General features: G+C 50.3%; 9 protein-coding genes; 6 read left to right on the forward strand and 3 right to left on the reverse strand.

Moving 5' to 3' along the window:
* Positions 1-402: 402 nt before the first annotated feature.
* On the forward strand, positions 403-4,714 carry RCC_06137 (uncharacterized protein; the record flags this gene model as incomplete). XM_023771400.1 has 2 exons in its annotated part: positions 403-3,922; positions 3,978-4,714. The coding sequence occupies 2 exons, from the start codon at positions 403-405 to the stop codon at positions 4,712-4,714; spliced, it is 4,257 nt and encodes a 1,418-aa protein (XP_023627168.1).
* A 294-nt stretch (positions 4,715-5,008) lies between these two features.
* Positions 5,009-6,473, forward strand: RCC_06138 (related to ECM4 protein (involved in cell wall biogenesis and architecture); the record flags this gene model as incomplete). XM_023771401.1 has 7 exons in its annotated part: positions 5,009-5,020; positions 5,078-5,107; positions 5,157-5,271; positions 5,323-5,433; positions 5,507-5,994; positions 6,079-6,164; positions 6,281-6,473. The coding sequence occupies 7 exons, from the start codon at positions 5,009-5,011 to the stop codon at positions 6,471-6,473; spliced, it is 1,035 nt and encodes a 344-aa protein (XP_023627169.1).
* A 931-nt stretch (positions 6,474-7,404) lies between these two features.
* On the forward strand, positions 7,405-9,451 carry RCC_06139 (related to sugar transport protein STP1; the record flags this gene model as incomplete). XM_023771402.1 has 5 exons in its annotated part: positions 7,405-7,468; positions 7,564-8,085; positions 8,205-8,525; positions 8,618-8,970; positions 9,038-9,451. The coding sequence occupies 5 exons, from the start codon at positions 7,405-7,407 to the stop codon at positions 9,449-9,451; spliced, it is 1,674 nt and encodes a 557-aa protein (XP_023627170.1).
* A 336-nt stretch (positions 9,452-9,787) lies between these two features.
* RCC_06140 (uncharacterized protein) lies at positions 9,788-10,208 on the reverse strand (the record flags this gene model as incomplete). XM_023771403.1 has 3 exons in its annotated part: positions 9,788-9,999; positions 10,066-10,108; positions 10,197-10,208. The coding sequence occupies 3 exons, from the start codon at positions 10,206-10,208 to the stop codon at positions 9,788-9,790; spliced, it is 267 nt and encodes an 88-aa protein (XP_023627171.1).
* A 685-nt stretch (positions 10,209-10,893) lies between these two features.
* RCC_06141 (related to gamma-tubulin complex component GCP4) lies at positions 10,894-13,185 on the forward strand (the record flags this gene model as incomplete). Its single annotated transcript, XM_023771404.1, has 1 exon — positions 10,894-13,185. One exon carries the CDS (start codon positions 10,894-10,896, stop codon positions 13,183-13,185), a length of 2,292 nt encoding a protein of 763 aa, XP_023627172.1.
* A 3,710-nt stretch (positions 13,186-16,895) lies between these two features.
* Positions 16,896-17,849, forward strand: RCC_06142 (uncharacterized protein; the record flags this gene model as incomplete). XM_023771405.1 has 2 exons in its annotated part: positions 16,896-17,241; positions 17,299-17,849. The coding sequence occupies 2 exons, from the start codon at positions 16,896-16,898 to the stop codon at positions 17,847-17,849; spliced, it is 897 nt and encodes a 298-aa protein (XP_023627173.1).
* Positions 17,850-17,893: 44 nt separating this feature from the next.
* On the reverse strand, positions 17,894-19,324 carry RCC_06143 (uncharacterized protein; the record flags this gene model as incomplete). XM_023771406.1 has 7 exons in its annotated part: positions 17,894-17,936; positions 17,986-18,192; positions 18,245-18,497; positions 18,561-18,741; positions 18,793-18,875; positions 18,939-19,047; positions 19,100-19,324. 7 exons carry the CDS (start codon positions 19,322-19,324, stop codon positions 17,894-17,896), a joined length of 1,101 nt encoding a protein of 366 aa, XP_023627174.1.
* An 892-nt stretch (positions 19,325-20,216) lies between these two features.
* On the forward strand, positions 20,217-22,327 carry RCC_06144 (uncharacterized protein; the record flags this gene model as incomplete). XM_023771407.1 has 4 exons in its annotated part: positions 20,217-20,983; positions 21,036-21,590; positions 21,645-21,698; positions 21,751-22,327. 4 exons carry the CDS (start codon positions 20,217-20,219, stop codon positions 22,325-22,327), a joined length of 1,953 nt encoding a protein of 650 aa, XP_023627175.1.
* Positions 22,328-23,983: 1,656 nt separating this feature from the next.
* On the reverse strand, positions 23,984-26,506 carry RCC_06145 (uncharacterized protein; the record flags this gene model as incomplete). Its single annotated transcript, XM_023771408.1, has 1 exon — positions 23,984-26,506. One exon carries the CDS (start codon positions 26,504-26,506, stop codon positions 23,984-23,986), a length of 2,523 nt encoding a protein of 840 aa, XP_023627176.1.
* Between the last annotated feature and the right edge of the window lie 260 nt (positions 26,507-26,766).

The following is a 26,766-nucleotide window of genomic DNA, read 5'->3' on the forward strand; positions in this document are numbered from 1 at the left end:
CATGTGATTCCAAAGAAGCAAAGAAATGTACTCAACTATGCGGTGAGAGGTCAGCGGACCGTCTGATACGAGATATATACTCGGTATTAATGCCGAGTCCAAAGGGCGTGTGGACAGTATTCCAGAATTATGGCTTGCAAGGTGGCCCGTGCGTAATGGAGTTTGCGCGCCAACGTCACGTCCGCGTCTTCCCAGCCAAGGTAACACCATCAAAGCCCGATGAAATATCAACAAAAGTCTTTTGATGCCAGCAGGGCAGTCTCATGTTCAAGTGAATATGCAGAGTCGCTCACATACCGGAGTGTTTGCGAACTGCTGGCCAGCAAAGGAGATATTCTCCCACACATGACAGCATAGACGTGTCGAAGCATCGGTGCGGAAAGCCGGCACAACTTCCTCACCATGGCCGCCTACGATCCCGAGGAGAAGGCTTGCACGGTCGTGCTACACGATGACCGCGTCTCGCAGGTTGATATTCTGGCGGGCCAGAGAGTGATGCATATGGGAGAAGTTGCGTGGTTGTCAGCAGCAGGAGCCAAGACATTATGCATCTGTCCAGCCGGGCTAGCCACCAACTCACATGAAATCTCGGTGCACATTTCACTTGCTCAACGATTTGGCTTTGAGAACCGCATTCCCGGCCGTGTCCAGCTCATTGAAGATGTCGATGCAGCTACTGCAACCCACGCCGAAATGGTCTTTCGCGACCAGTATCTATCCCGAGCTGACATGTGGCAGTTGATGGGGCGTCTTCAAAATACCGTCCTCTACCGCGGACAAGTACTCAACTACCTTGGAACTCCCACGGCCGAGGTGAAGCACATTTACATCTCTGGTGAGGAGGTGGAGTCAGGCTACAGCACCCATCCGTACACGAAACCAATCTTCAGAAGTGGTAGTGCACGATATACGATTCTCGTCGAAATCTCCCAAGAGATGCTCTCGAATTGGAGTCATGGGGAACTGATGTACGAACGATTGGTGAATGGATTTCTTCCCGAGCTATTCGGGCGATGGAACGCGCTCAAAGTAAAGCACCAGGTGTCGGTGATTCTCTTCGGACGTTCTCGAATGGTCGATGCGAATGTCAAGAATGGTTCGCATGTTGTCGACCATGGGGAGGACTTCTTCCATGTTCTTGTATCCGAGACGATGAGCTCGTCGTGGTCACAGATACTGCGCAAGCTTAAACAGGCTTTCAACGATCGCACACTATCGAGATCAGTCTCGCTCGCCGCCGAGAGTAACATGTTGGAAGCCATCCATCTGACTGCACTGGACTTTTCGGATGATCAATCCGACACTCATCTGATGAGTACGGGCRCTTCCATCATCGCAGTCACAGCTGGGACCGGGCTGTTTGATGCAGATCATACCGTGTTGAAGCAGACGACAGATCTCCTCGTGGGTAACAGCATTGGAGTGGATATTGTTGCTCTTTCGCCGAAGCCATTGCACCCAGTACCATTATTCAAATATGACCACAATGGCACCACGGAGTATGCGCTACCACACTGGGTGGACATCTCATTTTGGAAGGGACAGTACGATACGTGCACATCCACCTGGACTCTACCACGTACCGGAGAGCCGGTTGACGATATCGCAATACCTCTACTGAAAGATTCCGGCCACACCCCCTTTGACGTGAGCAAGATGGATCTGCAGGACGCGCAGACATTCCACATTCAAGGACCCTCCACCAAGGACGCATTACGTACCATTTTCCCCGTGCAAGAAGATCCGGTCGGCTCGGCGGAGACTATGAGAGGCGTGGCACCGGATCAACGTGCCACGAGGAGGCCTGCTCTAATGCCAGACTTCGTACCGGCAGATACTTCCAAGATCAGCCCTTCTCCATCCGCGTCGAAAGAACCCCTGAACCGAGCAAAGAGGCAACCGCTCCCACCTCATCCATTGATGATGTCTGGCCGCAAGATTAGCGTTGGGCCCAAAGGTCTGGCACTCAGCAGAGGTGTAGCGAGTACTGCAGTCTCTTCTATGCATGCACAAGACGAGAAAGAAGTGAGCCATGCCCCTCTAAACACCCTCAACGATACATCCAGCGTTGCAAAGGCAATTAGAGCATCCCTAGCACGAAAGCCCTCTCAAGCAAGTCTGGTATCACACAGAACAAGCGAGTTTGAGCAGCCTTTGTCAAATCTGTCCAAACCTATTGACATACAACCGCCTCATTCACATGATGATTTGGCGAGCATTGTGGAGCAAGAGATTGCTGGTACCATGGTCGGCGGTGCGTTGGAGCATGACACGTCCGTCTCAACAACCCCCAAAGCCAGGAGCGAAATGCACTATCGGCAGAAGCGAGGATCTGTGAATGAAAGCCTCGACATGATGTCACCGTGGGTGATGCTTCTAAACCCATGTAATCCGCGCAAGGACAACATGCGAGTGGCAAGTCAGTATCGAAAGTGGCAGCATGTCTTCCCGCGTGCGATTAGCTCGGGATCCTTCAAGTGGGCTTCGATGTGTTCGCCTGCCGCCTTACCTCTGACAGCAGAGTATAGGCCATCCGCGGCTGAGCTGAGTACTCATTACCGTACCAAGGTTCGCCGGCATGTCATCTCCAACTCCTCGGGGCTGCGGGATGAAACGGCGAAGAACTTGATTGAAAGACTCATTGACATACGTTTGATCAGAGGCTTTCAAATAGTCGCCATCAAGAATAGTGGAAGTGATGCAACATTCCAAAGCAATGATCGTCCCATTCTCATGGCCCTTGGTCGGAGGTATCACGAGCTCCAGCGGTTCTCCGACTTTGAAGTGCAGATTGTACAGTACGAGCCCAACGCTGGTATTGGAAGCGAGCAGAACGGAGCCAAACATTACACTACGTCATACGAGCCCAAGATGCGAATGCTCACTGGTATTACGTTGAAATCGGAAGTCACATATCATTCAGAGCCTCCCATTGCTGACTGGACCGCACTCGATGAGCACATTCTCGGACTTGCAGGATTGCCCGACTTTAGAGCTACTTTCCAAGTACGGCTAGTCTTGATTCCAGTCGATGTGACCAGATCAGACACCACCACTCAAAGTCGGCTGGGAGGCCTCTCTGATGAGGAGAGACGTATTGAGGGTATCCAGCGTCTCACACAGACCTGGCAACGTCAGCGATACTTTTCTGCAGCGGACCAGCAACACCAAATTTCCCTCACAAAGACCAAGTTGGTTACAACTACCCAAAGAGACCCCAATCCATTGGCGATTGAGTACCAAACACGAGACCCGAGTGTTGTGGTCAATGCACATGGACCGATACTTTCCACCCAGCTGGAAGAAGGGGAAATAACAACGCCTCTCTTCGCCGAGTCTGAGAAGCACCATAGCAGTAATTTTGATGTGGCTAAGCTGGCCAGGCAGATGCAAGAATCGCCACCCTACGGCGTTGAGATGAGAGATCGTAGATGGCTGACTTTGACACATTTCAAGTGTTTTCGGGGAGATGAGATGACCACTTGGTTGCTGGGAGTTTTCAAAGATCTGGAGTTACGGGAGGATGCCGTTGCAGTCGGCAACGAGCTCATGAACCGGGGCATCTTCAATCATGTTCGGCAAAAGCACAAGTTTAGGGACGGCCACTATTTCTATCAAATCAGCGGCGCTCACCGCACGACGGAATATCCCGATACCCAGAGTGTTTTCAGTAAGGTGGCCTGGCGATCTGTCCCGGCGATGCCCATGTCAGAGACCATCAGCTCTCCCCAAAGTCGACCCGTGAGTGGGATCAGCGCAATGAGTGCAATCAGTGGCGACTCGGCGGGATCCACCTCCAGTAGGGGCACTCCAGTGACCGGGCCTGTGGATCCCAAAGAAATACTGCTCAGCCAAGTCATGCAGTACAATGTCGATCCGCAGAAGAAGTCTGATCACCTGCAGGTCATTGACTTGCACTATGGTATGTAGTTGTGGACTTGAATATTGAGCGGCGTGAAAAGTTGACCTCAACACAGATCGTATCCACAACCCTGAGAATTGTTACCACATCCAACTTGAATGGCTGGGCGCTTCTACAAAGCTGATTCGCGACGCCATTTCTCGTTGGTCTGGAGTGGTGGATGGCTATGGATTACGTCTGGTCCAGCTACCACTGCAAGAGGCCTCCAGGTTTAGAGAGCACCATCCCTTTGATCAGCCTCTTCCAATTCATCTCGCTGTGAGGCCACCGGATAAGATCCTAGCTACCCCTCTGATGGAGCCTCACACTCAAGTCCCACGGACGGTGGAGGATCGTCAATGGTATCATAAAGGTATCCTCAAGAAGCGCGACTTTGTTCTGGATCTCGAAGCGGCAACAACCTTCACCTCCAAACTCCACGTCCGCTATTCTTGGGGACAACCAACTTATGCACACACCCAATTTGTACACAAGTCAGGTCTGATGCTTGCACAAGTACTCGCCGACGAGAACGGGGACTTTCTCCTCCTCCCCAATCGTCTCGCTGCATCTAGCCGCCTGTCAGGATCGACAAAAACCGCAGAGTGTACAGAAACCGTCGAGACCATCACCAAAGGATTCAAAGCCTTTTGTCGGAATGAGGAGGCATTACGAAATCTGTACAGCGAAATGGACAAGCCTAAGATGCCTGCTCCAAGTCCTCTGGTGCAGTCCTCTTTGGCGCAGGATCTTGATGTGCCTCCTATGCAATTGCCACAACACTATTTACAGAGAACGCAGACCCGGCAGTGAGTGTTGTTGTGGTTTCTAACTGATTTAGTGGTCAATAGTGTAAAAGCGGATAATTTGCTTGGATTTGTGGACGACTAAGCATCATGAATCAGCTTTGATCATCCCGATCAACGTTGCTTATTGTAGCACTACATATAGACAGCTCAACTGATCAAAAGGCATTGAAATTCCATCATTGAAGTTTCATTCTTGAATTCTCATATCTCACTACAGTCAATGATCAGATCTTTGACACGCACTCCACAGCTGAACAGACAATTCACGCCCACGATTTTCCGAGCCTCATTCGCCAAGATGTCGTCATCAGTGAGCGAATATCAATGCTGCACAGGATGCATGTCGCTGACAGATTGAATCTTCCAGTCAGATGAAAAGAAGAGTATCCTCAACTGGGTCAGTTGACAGACGAGTCTTTGATGACCAGGACTGACAATATAGATAGGTGGACCCCAAAGACAAGTCTGGGGAATTCAAGAGACAAACTTCTCAATTCCGCAACTTCATCTCCAAGGAAGCGGGAGCTGAGTTCCCTGCTGAAAAGGACCGCTATCATCTCTGTGAGTAGTAGTGTATGTATTTGTGTTCCCCTCAATACTAAGTTTTCATAGATGTCTCCTACGCCTGTCCGTGGGCCCACCGAACTCTCATTGTCCGCAAATTGAAAGGTCTAGAAGATTTCATCACCTTTACGAGTGTCCACTGGCACATGGCAGAGAAAGGTATGTATGCCCAGTCAAAATCAGCAGTACATACAAAAAAAACAGTCTTGTGTCTAATCAGAATATTGTATAGGATGGCGATTCGCAACCCCCTCAGAAAAAGATCTCCCAGGAGAAAACACCATCCCGGACCCCCTCCACGAAGGCTTCACGCACATCCAAGACGTATACTTTGAAAGCGACCCCAACTACGCCAGTCGCTTCACCGTGCCCACGCTCTACGACAAAAAGGCAAAGAAAATCGTCAGCAATGAAAGCAGCGAAATCATTCGCATGCTCTATCATGAATTCGACCATTTATTACTAGAGGGTAAATCCAAGGATCTGGATCTTTTGCCCGAGGATTTGCAAAAGGAGATCGAGGAGACTAATGAGTGGACGTATAATGATATTAATAATGGGGTTTATAAGAGTGGTTTTGCTACTACGCAGGAAGCTTATGAGAAGGCTGTTACTACGCTTTTCAAAGCTTTGGATCGGGCAGAGGCGCATTTGGAGAAGTCTTCGGGGCCGTATTATTTTGGGGAGAGAGTTACTGAGGTTGATGTTCGCTTGTTCACGGTGAGTCTTTCCCTCCAATCCCACGAACTACTACTGTATGAGATGGAGGAGAAGAAATTCCGGGACTCTAACGCTTCTTTTCAGACCATCATTCGATTCGACGCCGTCTATGTCCAGCACTTCAAGACCAACCTTCGGGATATCAGGAGTGGATATCCTGCTCTTCACAAGTAAGCAAGCCCCCATCATCATCATCATCACCAATCAACATCCAAACACTGGGGAGATCTTTCCTTCCTACCCATTGAAATACCCCAAACTAACCCGCGATGTACTCCCTCAACAGATGGGTCCGCCACCTGTACTGGAACAACCCAGCATTCGGCAGCACGACCGATTTCACACACATCAAAGGCCATTACACGCAGAGTCACAAGCAGATTAATCCTTTTGGGATTACGCCTTTGGGACCCGTTCCTGCGATTTTGCCGCTGGATGAGGAGGTTGCTGCTGCTGGCGGTAAAGGTGTGGGAAAGTAAAAAGCGCTGTCTGTGGAGTTGGGAATCGTTATTCGTGTGAGAAGGAAGGAATAAAAAGGGAGAGGAGTTACTGATGACAGACAGGACAAGATAAGAGAAGCAAGCCAAGCAACAAGAACAAGAAGGAAAGCCAAGAAACATCTTATTTTTTTCATATCTCGTGATGGTAAGATCCTACTAGCCATCTCAAAAGCTGCTTTCCTCGTTCTTCCCAAGAAAATACCACACCGCTCCCACCACCACCCTCAGAAAGTCTGAACTGGAATTTAGCCGGGAATGAGTTTATCCATCAGAAGCCTTCAAAACCCGAAGCTTTTCCTTCCCGTCTCTCTCTCCGCAATGAAACCCCACAAAGCTAGTTCCGGCTTTCCTCTTCGGGATAAACCCCAACCAATAGTGCGGTGCGGTGCGGTGGATACCTATACCTTACCTACCCGTATCCTCATCAGTAGGCGTAGGCGGATCGGTAGAATATCTACGATGCATGATGCACGAAATGTATCTGTGCGTTTCATGGAAAGCAAGCAAGCGAGAAAAAAAAAATGTAATGTCAGGCCCGTTATTTTGCCGTTCGTCTCTCCAGACTGCCTATCTGCTAGAATATAATGATGATATAATGTGGAGGGCCCGGTGTGGGCGGGTCGGTGTGGTATACCTTACCTTTCCACTTCTCTCTTCATCTTTCTTCCTCTCGTCTTGCGCGTAAGAATCTCACCTCCCTCCCTCCCTCCCTCCCTCCTCGGCTTTTCCTTTCAACCAAGCCTGAAGCTGTTGGAAGTGGAAGGTGGAAAGTAGCAAGACTTGCGTGGTGGTGGTTCGTTCTCACTCATTGCCTAGGAAACCCAACAAGCAAGTCACCTCTGGAAGAAAAGCTACCTGACCTATCTACCATCTTTCCTCTGGGAGGTCCAAACGGAAAGGAGAAGAAAAGATGGATCAAATGTCGGGATTCCGCGTCGCGGCCAAATTGGAGAAATCGCGTCTGCTGCTCGCCAGTACGTTTTGCCCTCCAATCCCTCTCCAAACCAATGCAACATACCATACAACAACAACAAAATCCAAACAAAGCTAACACAAGAATGAAACTCAGTAAACTCCATAGCAGCCCTCTCAATCTTCTTCTTCGGCTACGACCAAGGAATGATGGGCGGCGTAAACAACGCACCCGACTACATCTCCCTCATGGGCATAGGCTACACAGACCCCCTAACCCACACCCCAATAATAACGCACTCCCTCCTCCAAGGCGGCATAGTATCAGTCTACTACCTCGGAACCCTAGCAGGTTGTCTTCTAGGTGGCTGGACAGGTGATCGAATCGGGCGAATCAAAACGATAGCTTTCGGAGCCGCGTGGGCGATTTTGGGGGCTGCGTTGCAGACTTCTGCTCAAGGGGCTAATTGGATGATTGGTGCTAGGGCGGTTAATGGAATTGGGACTGGGGTTTTGAATGCCATTGTTCCTGTTTGGGCTACGGAGACGGCGGAACATACTAGTCGGGGACAGTTTGTTGCTATTGAGTTTACGTTGAATATTTTTGGTGTTGTGGTGGCGTATTGGCTGGAATATGGACTTAGTGGGATTGATGGGGGGCAGAGTGCGTTTCGATGGAGTGAGTATTGTCCTTTTCATCAGTTCTTGGAAGGAAGATGGATGGATGGAAAGAAGTCCAAAAAAAAAAAGGGGGGGAGGACAATATGAAAATTTTGCTAACATGTGAATGACCCCCAGGATTCCCGATAGCATTCCAAATCATCCCCCTCCTAATCCTCCTATCCATCGTCTGGTTCTTCCCCGAAAGTCCCCGCTACCTCGCCAAAGTAGGCCGAGAAGAAGAAGCGCGATATATCCTCGGACGACTCCGCGGCGAAGACGCTGAAGGGAAAATCAAAGCGGATCGCGAATTACAGGATATTAAAGATATCGTYGCCCATGAACGCGCGACGGCCAATCGGAATAGTTATTATTCCATGTTGTTTGGGATTGGATCTGGGAAATTACATACGGGGAGGAGGGTGCAGTTGGTGATTTGGTTGCAGATTATGCAGGAGTGTGAGTTTTCCTGTCTTGTCTTGTTCATCTTCCCCATCATCATCATCATCATCGCATATCCACTAATCTCTCCTTCTTCTTCTCATGTATAGGGGTAGGAATAGCAGGAGTAACAGTCTACGCCCCCACAATCTTCCGCATAGCAGGTTTCTCCACGGAAAAATCCCAATGGATTTCAGGACTCAACAATATCTTCTACATGTTCTCCACCCTCATCTGCGTCTTCACGCTGGATCGCATTGGAAGGCGTTGGACGTTGTATTGGGGAAGTGTGGGTATGGGAATCGCCATGTTTCTCGCGGGGGGAATGTCTCGGGGTGGACAGAATGCTCGTGAGGCGGGGTTGGAGGGGGCGGCGGCGACTTCGTATGGGATTGCGGCTGCGTCGTTTGTGTTTATCTTCACGTCGATTTTTGGGGCGACGTGGTTGACTGTTCCWTGGTTGGTGGGTGGTTTCTTACCTTACTTCTTCAAGATGGGAATGGATTGATGGACTGACACTTTCATTATAGTACCCCGCTGAAATCTTCCCGCTCGAAGTGCGCGCCAAAGGAAATGCATGGGGAGTGGTGGGTTGGTCGATTGGAAACGGATGGTTGACTTTACTCTGTCCCGTCATGTTCTCGGCCATTGGCGAGAAGACTTTCTACATTTTCGGGGCCTGCGGCTTCCTCACGGTGCCCATGGTGTGGGCCTTGTATCCCGAGACCAATCAACGCACCCTCGAGGAGATTGACCTGCTCTTCTCCTCGGATAGTCCGTGGGTGTGGGATGCCGAGAAGAATTTCGCGCGACTCAAGGCCGAGAACCCCAACAACATCGTCGCCGCCGCCAGTCGAGGGAACTCGGTGGTGGATGCCGAGGCGGGCCGAGGGATCATTAGCGAGACGTACAAGACGGATCAAGGCGTGTCCAAGGTGGAGTGAGACAGAAGGTATCCAAGGTGGAGTGAAAGGGAGATATGATATCCAAGGGGACGGAGATATTGGGCATGAACATTCAAGATGCACCACGTGTGTATTTCTGTACTGTTCTGATCTGTGCTGTGCTGTGCTGTGCTGTGCTGTGCTGTAGTGCTGTTGTCCACCTGCAAAGCTCCCATCAATCACAATCTGATCGTCTCATCATATCTCATTCCTGAGTCCAATGTCCCTCCCTGTATTGATGAATCCTGTTCCGTCTACCTTACTCTCCCCATGTCATTCTATCCCATCCATCCATCCATTCTTCCCTCCCTCATCCTCCCTCATCCCTCACGCTTATCACGGCTTCTCATTCTCCTTGGCGAGATGCGATCCTTCCCCCGACATCTCCTTCTCCGTCTTCGCATTCCCATGCATGATGAGCTTGTTGAGGAAGGAGCCCGGCTTGCCGTGGGGTTCATTCTCCGCCTCGGCCTTTGTGATTTCGCGGTGCAGGTGGCCCGTCGTTTCCTCGTCAATGTCTTCGGGGTCGAATTCATCGTCGAGGTTGGCTGGGGAAATATGTCAGGGTTTGGGGGGCAGGCGGTGAGGGATCATAGGTAGGGAATGATGCGCACCATTCTTGTCGTTCATGGAGAACTTGCGCTTGATCTTCGCGCGCTGGAGTGCGAGGAGGGTTAGTGTTCGGCTTCCGGGCTGTCATGGCAAGGCCAGACAAGACAAGGATACCTTGTCGGTAGGTGCTTACAATGTTCTGCATGGTTGTGGCAGGGCTGTTTGAAGATGATATCTCACAAGCAGATGATGATGGTGGTGGATGTGAGTGTTGTGAGTGATGTGATGTGATGAAGATGGAGATGGCAGAGTGATTGCAGGTAGGTAGAATGGATGGATAGATAGATGGGGTCAGGAACGAGCTCGGTCGATCAACGTGAAGGAGCTGCCATGATGTACGAAGCAGCTACCACTATACCTGCCCTCCCTACCTACCTACGATCTCTCCCCCACGGCCAGATCCATCGGAAAAGCAGCCGTGCATTGGCTCCATTGGCTCGCGGATGGTGGCGGTGGCGGAGCGCTAGAGGGAGGGGTAGTCCGAATTCCGCCTGAGGCTGTCTCACTGCTCTGTCTACCTCCCATCGTATGAGCACTGAGATGGTTGCTCAGAATTATGAGATGCACAAGTATACATTTATGCACATCAACTTGTGAATCCCCCACCATCTCCATCAACACAAACACATGGACATCTGCAATGTCGAGATGAAGGAGTCTTACGCCTACTGCCACCGTATGAGGTAATTTCACTGCTCACCTTCCTGTCCAATCGGCGCGTCCAGGTCGTTAAGAAAAAAAAAGCGCGTCAAAGTTGCCATTTCACCCTCTTCCACAACACAAACACACACCAGACTTTCAACTGCAATAATCAACTCGAGTCCTTCAACATGCTCCATGAAGTTCTTCTGGCCCTCTCCGGCCATCCCTCACCTCTGTTCGTCGACCTGGGCGATCATGATTTCCCCCTCCTCTCCCCCTCCGAAAGAGCGCTGTTGCAGTCCATTGGGAAGCTATCAGAAGTCCACCGCCGTCTGAAACGCCATCTGGAAGCAATATCTGCAAGTCATCCTTCAATTGCATGCCGCGCGGTCGCAACTTCCATTCAACACACTCATCTTGCTCGCTTTCAACAAAGGATCCTCGATGTTGAAAGTAAGATCCTGGTCCGAGATGCCACCATGGTGGGTGCGTACAACATTGTCCCCCTGGCTTCCATTGTGGGCGAGTTCGAAGATTGGCATAGATTGATGGCCTGGTATTGGCAAATGGCCTGTTATATGCAGCAGCAGCCCAAGGAATCCGGTCATGACAGCTCTGACAATCGAGGCACTGCTTGCACCACCGCTCTGTTGATTGATAGGCTGCGCGGTGAGATGCAGACCGGATTCCCCGAGGTCGMGGATGCTGCAACACAGCTCACTACAGTCGCCGAAACTGCTTGGCTTCGGCAGCTGTCAGGATGGATTGTGTACGGCAATCTACCAACCTATGGCGCACAAGACTTTTTTGTCCACCCAGATACAACATCATCTGAGAGCAAAATGTTCATCCAGAGAAAGGACCTCCTGCCTGCTTTTGTCAATCGGAGGACGGCGAGCTCAATGTTGTTCATTGGCAAATCGCTCCATCAAGTGCGGAATCATCGCGATGCTGCTCGTGCGTCATCCTTGCTGTTGGACACCGTCTCCAAGGACACCGATGTCGTATCCGAGCATCTACATGTGCTATCGCAACTCGCCATGCCCATCACAGCGTCTCAATTGTCTAGAACGGTCTCCATCATTCGACAATCCCTCTCCAGGAATGTCCTCCAGCATCTCCTACCCATGGAGATGACGGTACAGGTGCTCTCCTGTTTGAGAATGTTCTTCCTACTAAACCGCGGCGAATTTGCCAATGCACTTATCTCCGAGACGGAAAATCGTCTCAATACACGTCAGCAAAACATGGGTCGACTGCTGCAGCAAGATCCCGTGCGAGCCATGCAAGGCCTCTCAATCAAAGATGCAGAGCTCAGTCAGGCGCTGCTGAGAGTATGGAAGGCAATGGCTGTCGAAGCGGAAGATATCGACGACGACATGATGGACTTTGCCCAGCGACACATCAGCTTGGCGTCGGCGAGGATGGAAGTCACACGACCATCGACTGCGGACGGTGGGATGGCGTCTTTGCCCGCTTTATCCCCGGTCGCCTTCAACGACCTCCTCTTCCCGACCCCAACAGAGCTTAGTTTGACCGTCGTACCCCCTCTGGACCTCTTCCTCTCCAAGCATGACATCAACACCTACTCAACCATCAACGCCTACCTCCTCGCCATCCGAAGATCCCATCACAAACTCTCCGATCTCTGGCGTCGAACCTCAGCTCGACGAACCCCTCCAAACTCTTCCTCCCGACAATCTCGCCCTCAATCACAAACCAACACCCCCCACGCAGCAGCAACGGCCCCCGCTCTCCGAAAAGTCTGGGCAACATGCAGCGCGGCAATCTTCCTCCTCTCCGAAACCGCCGCTTTCTTCGAAGGCGAAATCATCAAAGGTTCCTGCAACCATTTTCAACACTGGGTCCTGCAAGCCGCTCCTTTTCCTGATGATGATGGCGTCGATTCACAGCAACAAGAATCATCATCCGAGAAGCAGCAAGAGAAGAATCCCATGCAACACGACCCCGAAACTCTCTCCCAGGGACATCGTTCCTTCCTCGCGAGTCTCACTTATGCATTACTCCTGACCGATATCCCATATACCTCTGAACTGCGATCTCTTTTAGGAAACGTGGATGTTCTGATTGCGTTGTTTATACGATTGTTCGATCTGCAACAAAACGCCAATTCTGATACCGCTTCTTTTACTACTACTACTGTAGGAGACGAGGAGGAGAGGCAAGCGAAGTTGGAATTAGATCGAGCCCGAAAAAAAGTCGATGCGGGATTGAAGGGTGTAGTGGGGCGATTGAGGGAATTGGATCGGGAGAGGATTGGTAGTTTACGGTATGCGAATTCTAGGATTGGAGGGATGGGTGGAGGAGGGATGGAGCAGGAGGAGGGAGGGTTTGAGGGGTGGAAGGGTGGTGGGGGCGTGGATCGATTGTTGATGAAGTTGGAGTTTGGGAGGATGGTCGTTGTTCGTAGGGAGGAGGGTCAAGATGGGGAATCTGAGGGGAGGGGTGGACTGATTTGAGGGGATGGGGAGGGACTTTTTTTGAGGAGTCATTCGTTGGTACGGGGAAATGTTTTGTTGTGGGACATGTAATATGCTAGGTGATGAGACACAAGAGTTCTTATACTGCGGGGTGCCATTGCGATCATGCCATGGCCCGTAGGGGAGGCGGTGGGGAGGATGGTGGCCTACGAAGCCATCAAAACATGAATATTAAACAATCCAACCAAGCACTGCTAGAAAAGCACCACCAACTTCCCACAATCCCCCCCTCACCAAAAAGCCCCTCCCCTCCCATTCCTAACAGCCTCAATCAACCCCATTTTATCCGTCCACTTCACCTCCCCTTTTTCCCCCTCGAAAAAACTAACCCTCATAACCCCTTCGCCCACAACCCTTCCATCTCCTTCCAATTCCACTCCTTTTTCTCGTAATTTCCCGACTAATTGTGTCCATAACCAACATTCTGCTCCGGGGACGGGGATGAAGGGGGTGTTGTAGATTACCCATCTTGTGTCGTATTTTATTTCTTGGAGGAGATTTAATTTTTTGATTGGGGTTCCTTTTTCTTCTTCCGCTTCCTCTTTAACTTTATGGCTCGTTGTGATGGTGGGATTATCGTCGTCGTCGTCGCTGGTGTTGTTGTCGATGTTGTCATGTAAAAAAGGATACCGAAATAAACACCCCAACCAAGAAATCGTAGACGCCTCATCCAAACAGCGGAATGAAGCGGTCGCGTAGAAGATCCCCAGGGCTTCGGAGTGGATCTTTCGGGAAGTGTGGAGGAGTGGTGGCAGGGTGTAGGTGGGTTTTATGAGGTGTGTGGTGGAAGTGAAGTGGTGGGTGTAGATTTCATTGCGGAGTTCGGGGGGGAGGGAGAGGAAGGGGAAGGGTTTTTTGGGGGGGTTTGGTTGGGGTGTTGTTTCAGATGATGTTGGTTTTGATGTTGGTTTTGATGTTGGTTTGGATGGCGTTGTTGGTGGAGGGTTTTCTTGTTCTTGGGCATGGTTTTGAGGTGGTGATGATGGGGAGGTCTCCGTCGTGGATGGATTTCTTTGGAGAGATTGCTGCCGGCGATTGTTGAGCCAGTCCATCTTTTGTGCTGGTATGTGTGTGTGTGCTGAGTTCCAATGGCAGAGGCTCCGAGATGAAGAATCCCAATCGCAGATGCTCGCGGGAGAGAAGATGAGTGACGTTTTCCAAAACGAGAGAATCGGAACAAATGTCCAAGAATTTACTACTCTATACATACATCCCAAGTATATCATCATTTCTTATCAACCGATAAGTCAAACGGTCGGTTCTCGGGTTGTGTGAGATAAACTTCGGGCCGTTCGTGGTTGTTTTTTCCCTAGTCTGTTACCGGGATCAGGGTCGGGACAAGGATGCCATGTTGTTCTTTTGCATGTGATGGGGAATTTGATTCGTAGGTCTTGGTATTGCGGATTCGGGTCGCTTGGTGGATATGGCTCTTTTGGAATTCTGGCTAGGTGAATTACTAGACCTTTGCTTTCAGGCGGGAGAGTGAAGGAGTTTACTGACCGCGACGTAAATCTTGCGTTGAACATCTTTTCTTATCTCTCCTCGTTGATCGCTCGGCGGTGGGGAGAAATCCAAAGGTGCTGTCAACTTGTTCAAGCAATTCGGGGCAGAGGTAAGCATAAACAACGGCGTTGTTTTCATCTAACTATTTAACTTGTAACAGGTGTGATTCCGAAGTAAATTTATATAGAAAGGGGTTGAATAGACGAATTTAGGATCTCGTCTAGGTCGTAAAGTAGATCTCTTATACAAAATGGTCTTTAAGACTAAGAATTGCGAAGATGACACTTGTAGAATTGTCTATGCCTTATAGAGAATAAATTTGAGGAATATATTCACGGGCAACTTGGCTAGCCTCAACGATTGAATTTAAATTCATTATTCCTGTTGCCTTTGAGAAGTAAATCGAAGAAGCTACGGTCTGCTTAGAAAACAAAGCGCGAGGAATGTGCATTCATTTACTTGCCTACTAGCGTCTAGATCGAGAACCTATACTTTATCGAATTGTAGGGTAAAGATTCGTAAGATATCGTTACCGKGTTCAAAGTTAGTAAAGAATTCCATGTAGAGGTAAAGGCGTATAGACATGTCCTAAATCTATCTATGTATCTTCTAGTAGGAAGAGTTAGCTTGGGATCTATTGTCGCTAGAACTTACAGATCGCTTCGGCTAGTATGTAGGAACCGCACATTTAGCATGCATAGATATTAAGTACCGCCCCTGGAGTTTGAGGTGCCATTATCTCGCCGAATTCGACTCCTTCGTGAGTCCTGTCAAGGTTATCGACCCTAATGATATGGACCTTTAGTGATCGTTCGCCACATGTATGGTCGTTGCTCTCACTACATTCGCTTTTACTCCATTTTGCTACGAAGAAGCGACCGCTAGAGGGTCGGCCGTGACAGCAATCAGTACCGGCGTACTAATAAACTCTTTACACCCTCTCGTCACTCACATACACGGGAGCGTCGTTTCCAAATAGTCTTCTGGTCGCTTCCATCATTCAGGGAGCAATAACAATCGTGGAAGACGACTTCGCCCCTCTTCCTATTGTAAGACCCAGGCTTCTTCACTTCTCTAGATCCATGACAGATACTGTATACATCTGTCGGAAGCAAGTGATGATATACATAAGGMCTAGCTGTCTCGGAGAATGCAGCCCTCCACGATCGACATTCAGCTCTTCTGTTTTTTTTTCTTTCAATCTTGATGACGATCCATTCATGGCCATGTCTGGATTCGCCTTGCCTCGAGAATGTCGATGAACATATTGCGGGGTGACGCGTACTTCTGTCCATGGAGCGATATTGCAGACGCTGAATTTTTTCTCAAGCGAAGACCAATCTAGATGGCTCCGCCTCTGTAGGATCCTGCGCGCTCCTCCACGGCACGGCTTGGAGAGAGCTATTAGAGGATACATACAAGTTGGTCACTATGCTCATACATTGTGGAGCTCCACCAGACACATATTAGTAGGACAGGGAACGAGCGGAACAAATGCGAGACGGTTTACAACAAGGCCCGGCATTGCACAGTGCTTGCGAGGAAGAGGACTATCCAGAACCCAAGGCCTTATCGAGACATGGAGCAGATCCTCGTCGTCTTACCAAAAGAGGATAGCAATTGGGACCGCCTTCACCCCAGGAAATCACACGATCAGAATCGGAGACGCATAGGCTTTTGGAGCGCCATGTGCAGGCGTAGGAAATCGAGTAGTAGACATATTGACAGAGATGGGATGGTGTTGATGTAAGGGAGGAGTGAGGAAGATGCCAATGATTTATTTACACACGAGTGATGGATGTCTGTGCTTCGGCAGTCCCTCGGGAGAAGTCCAACATTCAACATCACCTCCGCCTCCGTGCCGTGCCGATGTCCTCCTCAATCTGCCTACCAAACATCGATTTCTCTCGTAGGTCTGCCTACCTCCATCCTCGACTAGCATCATCTCGGCGGCAATAGATGTGGCGGTTCTTTCCGTAGATCAGACTCTGCTGAGTATTGGAAGATGCGTGAATTTGATTGGTCGGGTGGTCTGAGCATGTGAGAGATTGCCGCCAGCACGCAGTCTCCATCCTACAACATCATCTGCGGCACAGCAACAATCTCATACTCTCCTTCCACAATGTGTCCGAATCCGTGGTTCCCACACTCGCACATACATACTTATGGATAACAACTTTGGAGCCATGGAGTCTGGAACAAATGAGACGAGCGAGGCACATGCCGCGAAGAATCAACAGGATCGCGACCATCTCGACGGCTTGGAACGCGAGCGGCACGGACTGCCTTATTCAAAAGAGCAGCATGAGCGCGAAATGCGTCGTTTCGAGGAGATGCATGAGCTCGAGCAATTCGCTATGAGGCAGTACACCAACTACACCTTGACTACCCTTGTATTCGCTCGGGACTTGGACCTTCACGAGTGTCGGGAATGGAATCAAGTTATGGAAGCTGTTCATGATCTGGAGAACTGTGCAGCTGTCATTTGGGGAACGGACGTCAAATCCTCCAGGCGTGTTTTTGTTTTGTTCGGTATGGAAGAATCTTCGCACGATTTGAACGACTCAACTGACATGGTGGAATCCAAAGGGTGGGCCAAAGGCACTTCACTGCAGCAAATTGAGGATGTTACGCTTTGGGGCGCTCTGGAGCATCTACTACAATCACAACCACACGCACGACACATGGCCCTCAACACCCCTGACATGATTTGGAACATCGGTCCTAGACTCAAGGAATTGATCATTATCTGCGGTAGCGATCAAATTTTGAGTCCGCCCGACCCACTTCTGTTGTTCGATCTTGAGAGTCTCGCTTTGAGAACGATCCCACTAATTGGTCATGATCCGCCTGTCGAATTTACTGGTTACACCCAAGGCGWCACGGTCACTAGCTCTGGACACTGCACTGTTGCCATGATATTCGGCTGGGTTGATGACGAGCGGCGTCGTCGATTCATCAATCCAGACGAAGTTTCCTACGGGACTGGCGGTGGTGACGAATACGAGCTCCACGTTGGTTCGAAGATGAGGGAACTGGAAGCAGCCGGGGCTACAGTAGAATCTTATCTGTGTCACCTAAAAACATGGTATCCACCCGCTCGATCAAAAACAAGAAAGCGGCGCTGCTTGGTAATGTAACATTGACCATTCTTAGCGATGCTTGGAGCGACCATCAGAGAAGCTCAATCTGCGAAGCCTTTCGACCAATTCCACTTTGGAAGGTACCTATAGTTCGATCAGTATTACATCAAAGTCTCGATTTCATCGCACTCACATCGCAACGGCGAACATGGAATAAGCGTCTGCAGTATGAGTCGCCAAGCGTGTACTCTTCTTCGCCAGGTTCATAACATAGGCCACACCATAAGTTTTCTTCGACAACCCATCCGGACCGATCTGAACCTTTCCATCACCATCCACCGCCTCATGATCCGTAAGTGCGTCCTCTATAGAAGCTTTGTAAGTTCCGTAAAAATGAGCGCTGATAATACCAGTCAGCACGGTATATTTGGACATCGATCAACATGTCTCACAGTTCATGTACCCAGACCGATGAAAGAGAGTTCCTCGACTGTTGATCCAGTATATCCGTGTGTTTGACCTCCTTTGGATCAATCTTCTTGGCCAGGCTTGACCACGCAAAATCACAAAAAGTGATCAGATTCAGGTGGGCGATAGCAAAAGCGTACATGTTGGGCCCGCACAGTCCGTGTTTCGTTGGCGTCATTCCCTCCAGTAACATGTAGTTGTGGTAAAAGTACCATGCGCCATCGGGGTATGAGGGGTCTGCAGAATAGTGTAAGTAAGCATCTCGATCGATAGCAGTGAGTCTAGCGCTGTCTCACTCACTCTTATGATCAGAAATTAATTGTCCTGGGCGTGCGGGATCGTTATCGTTAGGTCCGTAGTATCTCCAACCATCAACTCCACAGTATAATCCCGCGTCACGAGGTGTTCTGTATGGGGTTCCAGAGATCGCGGCACCTTTTGGTTGATCGTCGTCCATGCCCTCTTTCATCTGATTGAAGATCTTACAGATAGATTCAGTACTGTGCACATGTTTCATTCTGGTCCCACTTACACCTTCGACATATTGGAAGCCGTCTACGCTTTCTTTCTCTGCGACAGGGCCCCCTTTCTTATCGATCTTCACCCCAAACATGGCTATTTAACTGGTCAGCATCCAGTGTGTGCATAGCATCCATCGATCGATCAAAGAAGTCTTACAAGCCATTGTTTGGGCCTTTCTGTTCCAATCTCGTCTCTGGGAGACAGATAAAATGCCTGGTCTGGCCTCTTTGAGTGAAGCAATTGCATCGAATGCGGCATCGATTAACTGGTATGCATTAGTGACCCTGAACAGATATCATTAACGACATAAATCTTACTTCTGAAGCCTCTTTGTAACTGCTCTCCAGATCCGCTACGTGATCTTTACATCCATTCTGGTCACTCCTATATGGCCAGTATCTCCGTACACCAAGTCCTTGTGGGCCGCCAGTAAAGAAAGCTTCAAGGTTTGCCTTGGCTTCGATGTTGATCGCCAGAGAAAGCAATAGAAAGAGGTAGAGGTATGAGGTTCGAACAAGTTTGGCTTGTGTTGAAAACGGCATGTCAGAATGGCAAGTGACACAATGTCAGGATGAATTTCTCATCCCTTCCTTGCGAGCTGTTAACGTCCACTTATATACAATCATGCCAAAGGCGCGCCGCATCCATCCTCAAGGACATGCTTCTATTCCTGTTCGTAGATCGGATATTTGCAGATGCATTCGGTCCCTGAAAATTGTCAAGTGACAAAAGTATTCCATCGTAGTGGCGACTCTGGTYGGCTATCCACCGAATCAATACTGTCTAGCTAGACGCTGGGCAATATGAGTGTAAGGTATGCAAAGGCAGCTCCGGGTACCTAGTCTGGTGAGCCTGGGCTTAGCTTGCATGCTGATGCAGCAGTTTCGACTCAAAAAAATTAAGGTTTTCGCGCAACCGCCGACTTCAGTCTTTTGCTGTGCCTCATGGAGCCTATTCCTCCCACTGAGAACAAACAAGACTCAACATTTAGAAACACTTGCATCGCTCAAGTTGCTTATTTGTAGCTCATTCAGATCTGTGTCTGTCGTGATAGTGACGATAAAGTAGGCCATTCGATCGTACGACTCACGACTTCCCAAATAGGCAATGTCTGTTGTTGGCGTGTGAAGAACGCTCTATGCTTCTCTAACTCGGCGCCAAACTTGTGCATTAATACTCTCCAACCCGTTTCCGCCACTGTTTCATACATGTACTTCGCAGGATCTGGGCGGTTGGGAAATGTTGGTAGGTCTATTTTCAACTTCAGTATGGCGCTTCCCACGCGTGTGCTTACTTGACTTCCATGTCGCTTAGAAGCTGTTTTGGACACCATTGCACTAAATATAGCGGAGGACTCTTCATACTGTGGTCATGCATAACCGCCAGCATCAATGAGTTGTAAGATAGCCCCACGGCATTGATATATAGCATCCCATGTCTCCTGGTTCTCTAGATCACTTGCTACTCTCCTCTCGTTACTACCGAATCACTATATCTATGGCTCTCCGACTTTTTCTTCTATGGACGCTCACCATTACCGTCACTTGGGCAGTTCCGAACCCCCAAGGATGGAATGTGCCCACACCGTCTGCCGATGGCCTTGCTGAATGGAAAGCGTCGAGGGAAACTGCAATCTCTAGTGTACACAAAACGCCATCCGATCTGCTTGCTGGCAAGCGCTCAGTCGCTACCACCAGTAGCCAGAGTTCTCTCGTTCTGGCACCAATAATCCCGCATGCATCGCCTATATTTCAATCCGCTAGTGCTCATGCAACAACCCAGAGTACCTCCACTATCGCGGGGATCCTATCATTAGTTCCWCTACCATTACCACCAGCAACATCCACCAAGTCCGTCCCTGCACCGTTAGTGATTCCTAGTAAACCCGCGACTACGTCGGCAATACCTCCTCCTCCGGTAAGGCCACCACAACAGGCTTTTCCGCCACCGGTCAAGCCTCCAATACCAGCGTTTCCTCCCATTCCGAATATTCCCCATGTCGAACCACTTCCAACAGCAAAGCCTCCCAAGCCATTCCCGCCGCCAGATACAAAGCCTACGGGGACCAAGCCGAGCAGTAGCCAAGGCACGACGCAATCTTCGTGTGAAACTACCATGACTCCTACGGTGACCGTGTCAATTTCATATCCGCTAGACTCATACGGTGTCTTTCATACAACAACGACAACTATCAGACCAAAGTAAGCAACCCCGAGCATTAAATCTGGCCTCTTTTGACTGACTCATCTAAAGGGAAGCGGAAGCTAGCTGCAAGGCACAGGCGACTACAACAACCACAACAGCCAAGTTCCAGGCTCCCAGTGTTACTTTCTATAGTGGTTCCATGCCGGACGGTCCAAGGCCGACCGTATACCCGGAGGTTGATAAAAGAGTCCAGGAGTATATTGGCAAGCTATTCAAAAGTCTAGACATCCAGGATACAGAGACGGCTACCTCCACAAGCTCCGCGCCTCATGCCACTGCAACTTGTGATGGTAAGACATATGTTGAAGCCATACCCAACGCTGCAGCATTTATTCAGGGACTCATACCGAAATTCTGTTCCGAGTGGAGTGCAAAGCCTGGCGACACGATGTCGAAGGTCTACACAGCCAAAGATGTCAAGGGCAGATTCYGGCGACAGTCAACGTTGATAGGACGGACACCACCTCCCGCTCCATTGACTCAAAGCTCTTACCCTGGCTGGAGCATCGACTTTGAATGGAGAGCTGATCACGCAACCGGAGACTGTCTCAAACAAGAGTACTGTGCCAATGCGTTGACGACGCTCTTATCTCAGTGTAAAGGGTAACAACTGTCCCTTTGCTATTTCTTACCAGATATTTGGCTTATGAATTCCAGGTACTCGCTTGCCGATGCATACACGGGTGGACAGACTCAAGACGAATGCGGAACGTGAGTTGATGTTTCAATCCTCCGATCTTCTACATGACTGATGCTTCGATAGATTCAGATATACGATCAAAGGCTATCCAGCCATCAAGTCTGCTGACACTACATGCGATCTCCCCACGATCAACGATCCTGGCTCAAAAAACACACCTCATGAATACTCACAGAAAGCATTCGAAGCAGCCGCCACGATGTTCTGTCAGTACCGCAAGTCCGAGCTACTTGCAAACCCACAAGGCTCTCCAGTTTCAGCATTCTATTGGGAGAACACTGCTGCGATCGACCCACGAACAAACCTGCCAGCAATTTGCTATCCAGATGGAGACTCGAGTTACAGTTACTCTATCGGGAACAGCTGGGATCTTTGCAAAGCCCATCCTATGTTGATGCCCGGCAGGTATGATTCGGATAGTAACATAGGACTTTCAATAATCCCGAGTCCTTCCCAGGAAGGATGTTCGCCCTTGGGGATACACAAGATACCCAGAGGAGACGATTGCTACAAGAATTTCATGCAAGTTGTCTCTTCTTGTATGCCAGGTGACGGAGGCGGAAAAATTGGAGTATGGAAAGAKAGTAGCGAGGATGGATGTTGGGACTGGTGGATGTGGGGACGAGAATTGTACCAGTAGAGTGATTGTCGGAAATCCTATCAATGATCCTCGATTACAGAAAGCCCATGTGCTTTGATTTGTTAAATTGATCACAAACGAACTTTTGCTTACCATGCTGGAAAAACGATGACCCTTAGCGAAATTCGATCATTCACTCACAAGCCCGGCTCGCTACCCGAAGCCGACGTTTGGCCGCCAGCGACCAAAATTTCCTTCCAACTACCTGCAAGAAYTTCATCAACTTCCATCATTCGAGTCCGCGGCGCGAGATGCCATCGGAAGTCATGGATCATCAACTTCCATCTTCCAAGACACACCTGCCGTCGTCGCCGCCTTCAATGTGAGTATCGCATCACCCTGTCTCCTTCTCCTCCCGCTACTTTGCTCGAATAAACACCTCGCGTCAGCGAAAGACTAAGAGACCGTACTTGCCAGTCTGGAAGTTACACCTCGGAGGTCACACGCGTCACACTCTAATTTCGAAGGAGCGCCTGAGAAGGAGGCAGGCACCACCTTGACGTCTTTCCATGCAACTGACACGCCATAGCCAAAGCACCCCAGTTTCACCAGCTGATCACGCCGCCTCCTCCTCCATGTCGCTCACGGCGTCCAGATTCCCCGCCACGCCGGCGGCGGACAAGACCTTCGGCACTGTGGAATTGGTAGAAGCCATCCTCGCCGAGCTCTCGCTGGAGGATCTACTCGTTGCTATGCGCACATGCAAGTCCTTCTGCGTCATCATCAAAACATCCAAGGCTGTCATGCGGGACAAGGCCTAGTTGTCTCTGGAGGACGCGGCGAATGATGCTGATGACAATGATGAGAGCATCCTTCGCGAAAATGACACTGCTGCATCTGGAGACGAAGGCCACGCCGGCGATAATACAAAGTTGACGACAGGAGATGACGATGGAGAGGTAGACGAGGAGAGAGAAGAAGAAGAGGAGGAGGAAGAGGATGACTTCATACACATTGACATCGACATCGAACCACCCTTCAAGATCTACTTGTCTTTCATCATGCCCAAAACGAGCGAGGCGGACGAGTTCATAATTGAAATGGCCACCTACAACTATGACGGACCAATTGGAGGAGCCTACGCAAAWGAAAGCCGTATCTTTGTTTTATACAGGATCTCGATGTATCCCCACCAGAGGGACACCAACATCAGAATTCGGACAGGCGAGCCGAACGGGCTATGGGCCCGCGTACCCCTCACAAACGCGCGCAGAGGAACCGAAGTGGTACTACAGGGCTCTTGGGGAGTCCAGGTGAGCTCAAGGCTGTTCAACGAGGGCTCTACAATTGAAGACATGTACGTCTGGCTTCGTGATGAAGTAGCGGGCTCGGGGGAAACACCCGTTGACCAGGATCCAAAAAATTCGTCTCGCTAAGACGGATTTTACCGGCCGCTTTATATGTAAGTGCCTTCGAGGTATAGCAGCCAGACTGGCTAGCTTTTGAGTTCAACTAGAACGGTGCGGGAAGGGCAGACAGGGTGTGCCTGAAGCTGTGGGCTGTTTGAGTTTCAAGCGGGACACAAACGAATCGAAGCATCCGTAGACGGTATAAGCCCAGTATCCGACCTTCCATCTTCATCGATTCAGACACAGCTGTTGCGCAGAATCCATCATCCTTTTTGCGGACATGATGGCTTGTCTTCCGAACGAGATCTCAATGATGCCCAAAAAGGTCCAGCTCTGCCAATTCATTCCTTTCACCCTCCTCCTCCTCCTCCTCTTCCTCATCCAGCATATCCGCATCATCCTCTGCTCCACTCCCCTCCTCACTGCTCCCATCTTCCTCGTCCTCCACAGCCACACTATCGCCATCATCATCCATCTCGTCCTCACTCCACCTTCCCACATCCCCCGGCGCAGTCTCCGCCGAGCTAGGCCTAGGCTTTGTAGCTCGAACGCCTGCAAGAATAGTATCACTATGCGCACTCCACGGTCTTGGTCTCGGTCTCCCCAGATAACCGCCTCCATCTTCATCTCTCGCATCCAGACCTTGCAGATAGAATCGCATAGGGCTGAGACTTCTGCTGACCGCATTCATCATATCATAAGGTGAGAAGCGCGGCAGTTCCACGCTAGGCATATTGGGTAGGTTCTGTCGCATGTTCTCCAAGTATGGGTTGAAGTTGGACATGTTCGGCATATTTGGCATATTTGGAAGATTGGGCATATTCGGAAGGTTGGGCATTCGAGGCATTCGAGGCATATCCGGTGTAAAGTCGCTGAGGGTAGGTAGGTTAGGCATGCTGGGTGTGGGAAATCGTCCGGCTGTGAAACTCGGTCGACGAGGTTCGTCATCGTTGACAAAGTATCTTCCAGGCGATTGTGCACCAGCGCGGGGTGAGCCTGATAGCAATGGCTGTTGCGAGGGAGATCTGGGGATTGTTAAAGCGCCCTCAGTGAACGTTTCAGTATCTTCAACGCCGATTCCTGCGTCTCGGAGCACTTCATTCCCTGTGAAGTCGTGGTGATGAGGGGTCTGTTGCTGTCGCATCAAGCGCTCGGTTTCTGTTTCGTAGACTGCAGTCGGCGCCATCTGGTTCGTATTGTAGCTGTCGCATCGCTGGCATTTCAGACCAAGCCAGTGGAAGGGTGTCCACGATCTGCTTCCGCAGTCATTGCAACCAATCCAAACGTCTCGCGGCCGTCGCGGCTGAAGACTCGCTGCTTCGGTAGGGGCCTCCGTGGGTTCTTCTGGCGGATCAGCTTCGCGCAACACTTGCGGGAGTATCCCAGCGAGATCTTCTTCCGGCATAGGTTGTGCCCTGATCTCGTCGTCCAATCTTCRCCATTGCAACTCCATATTGACAGCGCTTTTGTTGCATACCGGACAACGATATGTCACAGCCATGAGATCTTTGAAACAATCCCCGTGCATGTAATGGCCGCAAGGCATGCTGACTACCGAAGTCTGAGAGTCAAACAGCGCGACCAGACAGAGCGGACAGTTTCCTTCGGTCGCTCTCTCAACACACGGGTGTTCTTCTGAAGTGCCAATGGTAATGCAAACATTGCACCTGCGACAATGTACGAAATCCTTTCCCAGACCTTCCCCGATCCGACATATGCCACAGTCATCGCAGTGGTATATGCGTTTGGCACTGTCATTGTCCCATAACTTACACTTGGGACAATAATACCACGCAGCATATTGGCCACAATTGAAACAGACTTCTCCCGCGGGTTGGGGTGTTTGGCAGATCATGCACAGCATGTTCTCAGTCTTCTTTCGATTCAGAGTATGAGCGAATGGAAGATCGGTCGATTTATCGTGGCAGTGCCGGCAGGGAAACCAGCGATAGCAGTCAAAGCATTGCACTTTGACGTTTCGCTTGTAATGCATACATCCCAGCTCTGGGGTGTCGTCCTCCATGATATCATCGTCGTCTCCATCTTCATCGACATCTCGTCGCGTCTTGGGCAGAGGACTGAAAACGGGATCCAGATCTCCGGGCCGTATATGATATGGATTGCTGGGATCCACTGGTGCCATCAACATGGGCGGAAGTTTATCACGAGCATCCGCGGGTCCTGATCTAGGGCTTTCAGTAGGCGACGGTAGGGCAACTTTGTGTTGCATATAGTCCTGCATCATGAGGTAATGCATCCTTTTCGCCTTTTCTTCCGTGGATACCGCCAGCTGCCTAATCTCCTGCAGCTTCTGGCGGAGCGAATTCATCCCATCGTTCTCCGGTAACGCTCCTTCCATGCTGGGCATGGCTACCGGCTGTGGTTCCGCCGAACGTACAGATCCCAAAGATCCGGAGATCGGTATATCGACCAGACTGCTGGAAGAGTTGCTCGTCGGGCTCAGCGGGGCAGATGATCGAAGGGTTTCGGCCACGTCGTGCGCGGGGTTCGTGGACATGTATGGCCCGGTTCTGGGCGGGATGAAGGCAGCGGTGACGAGCTGGGGATGTCGTCTGGGTCGCCGTCCTCTTACATTCTCTACGCTTCCGGCGAGATGCAAGATCCCCTCGTCTTCGCTGGATGAGGCTGATGTCGATTGCAGTGGAAGGGCGGGCTCGTCTCCGCGACTTTCAGCTGAAAGACAATCTTCTGCCGATGCCGACGCCGATGACGGCGCTGGCGCTTCACGGAACGGGCCCGAAGTCTGCTCATCCTGGTCTGCCACGCCATCTCGATGCTCGACGTGTTCACCGGCAGTATTTGATGACATTGACAGGGCCGGAGACGCAAGCATGAGGTGATGTTGTTGTCGAAAGCTAATCCCTGTGTAACATGCACCTCTACGGAAAGCATCATGGCGAAAATCACCGTCTACCGGGAAAAGTTGGCGATGCCCTGGTCGCACTCGTCATTTTGGGGCGAAAACGTGCACATAAGCGAAGGATGATCGGGTGACGGACGGAGGAACGATGCATATTTGACGCCTGAGGGAAGATGTGGAGTTTTCTTCTCTTTTACCCTCAAAGACGC

This window comes from Ramularia collo-cygni, assembly GCF_900074925.1.
Source record: "Ramularia collo-cygni strain URUG2 genome assembly, contig: RCC_scaffold09, whole genome shotgun sequence".
NCBI lineage: Eukaryota > Fungi > Ascomycota > Dothideomycetes > Mycosphaerellales > Mycosphaerellaceae > Ramularia > Ramularia collo-cygni.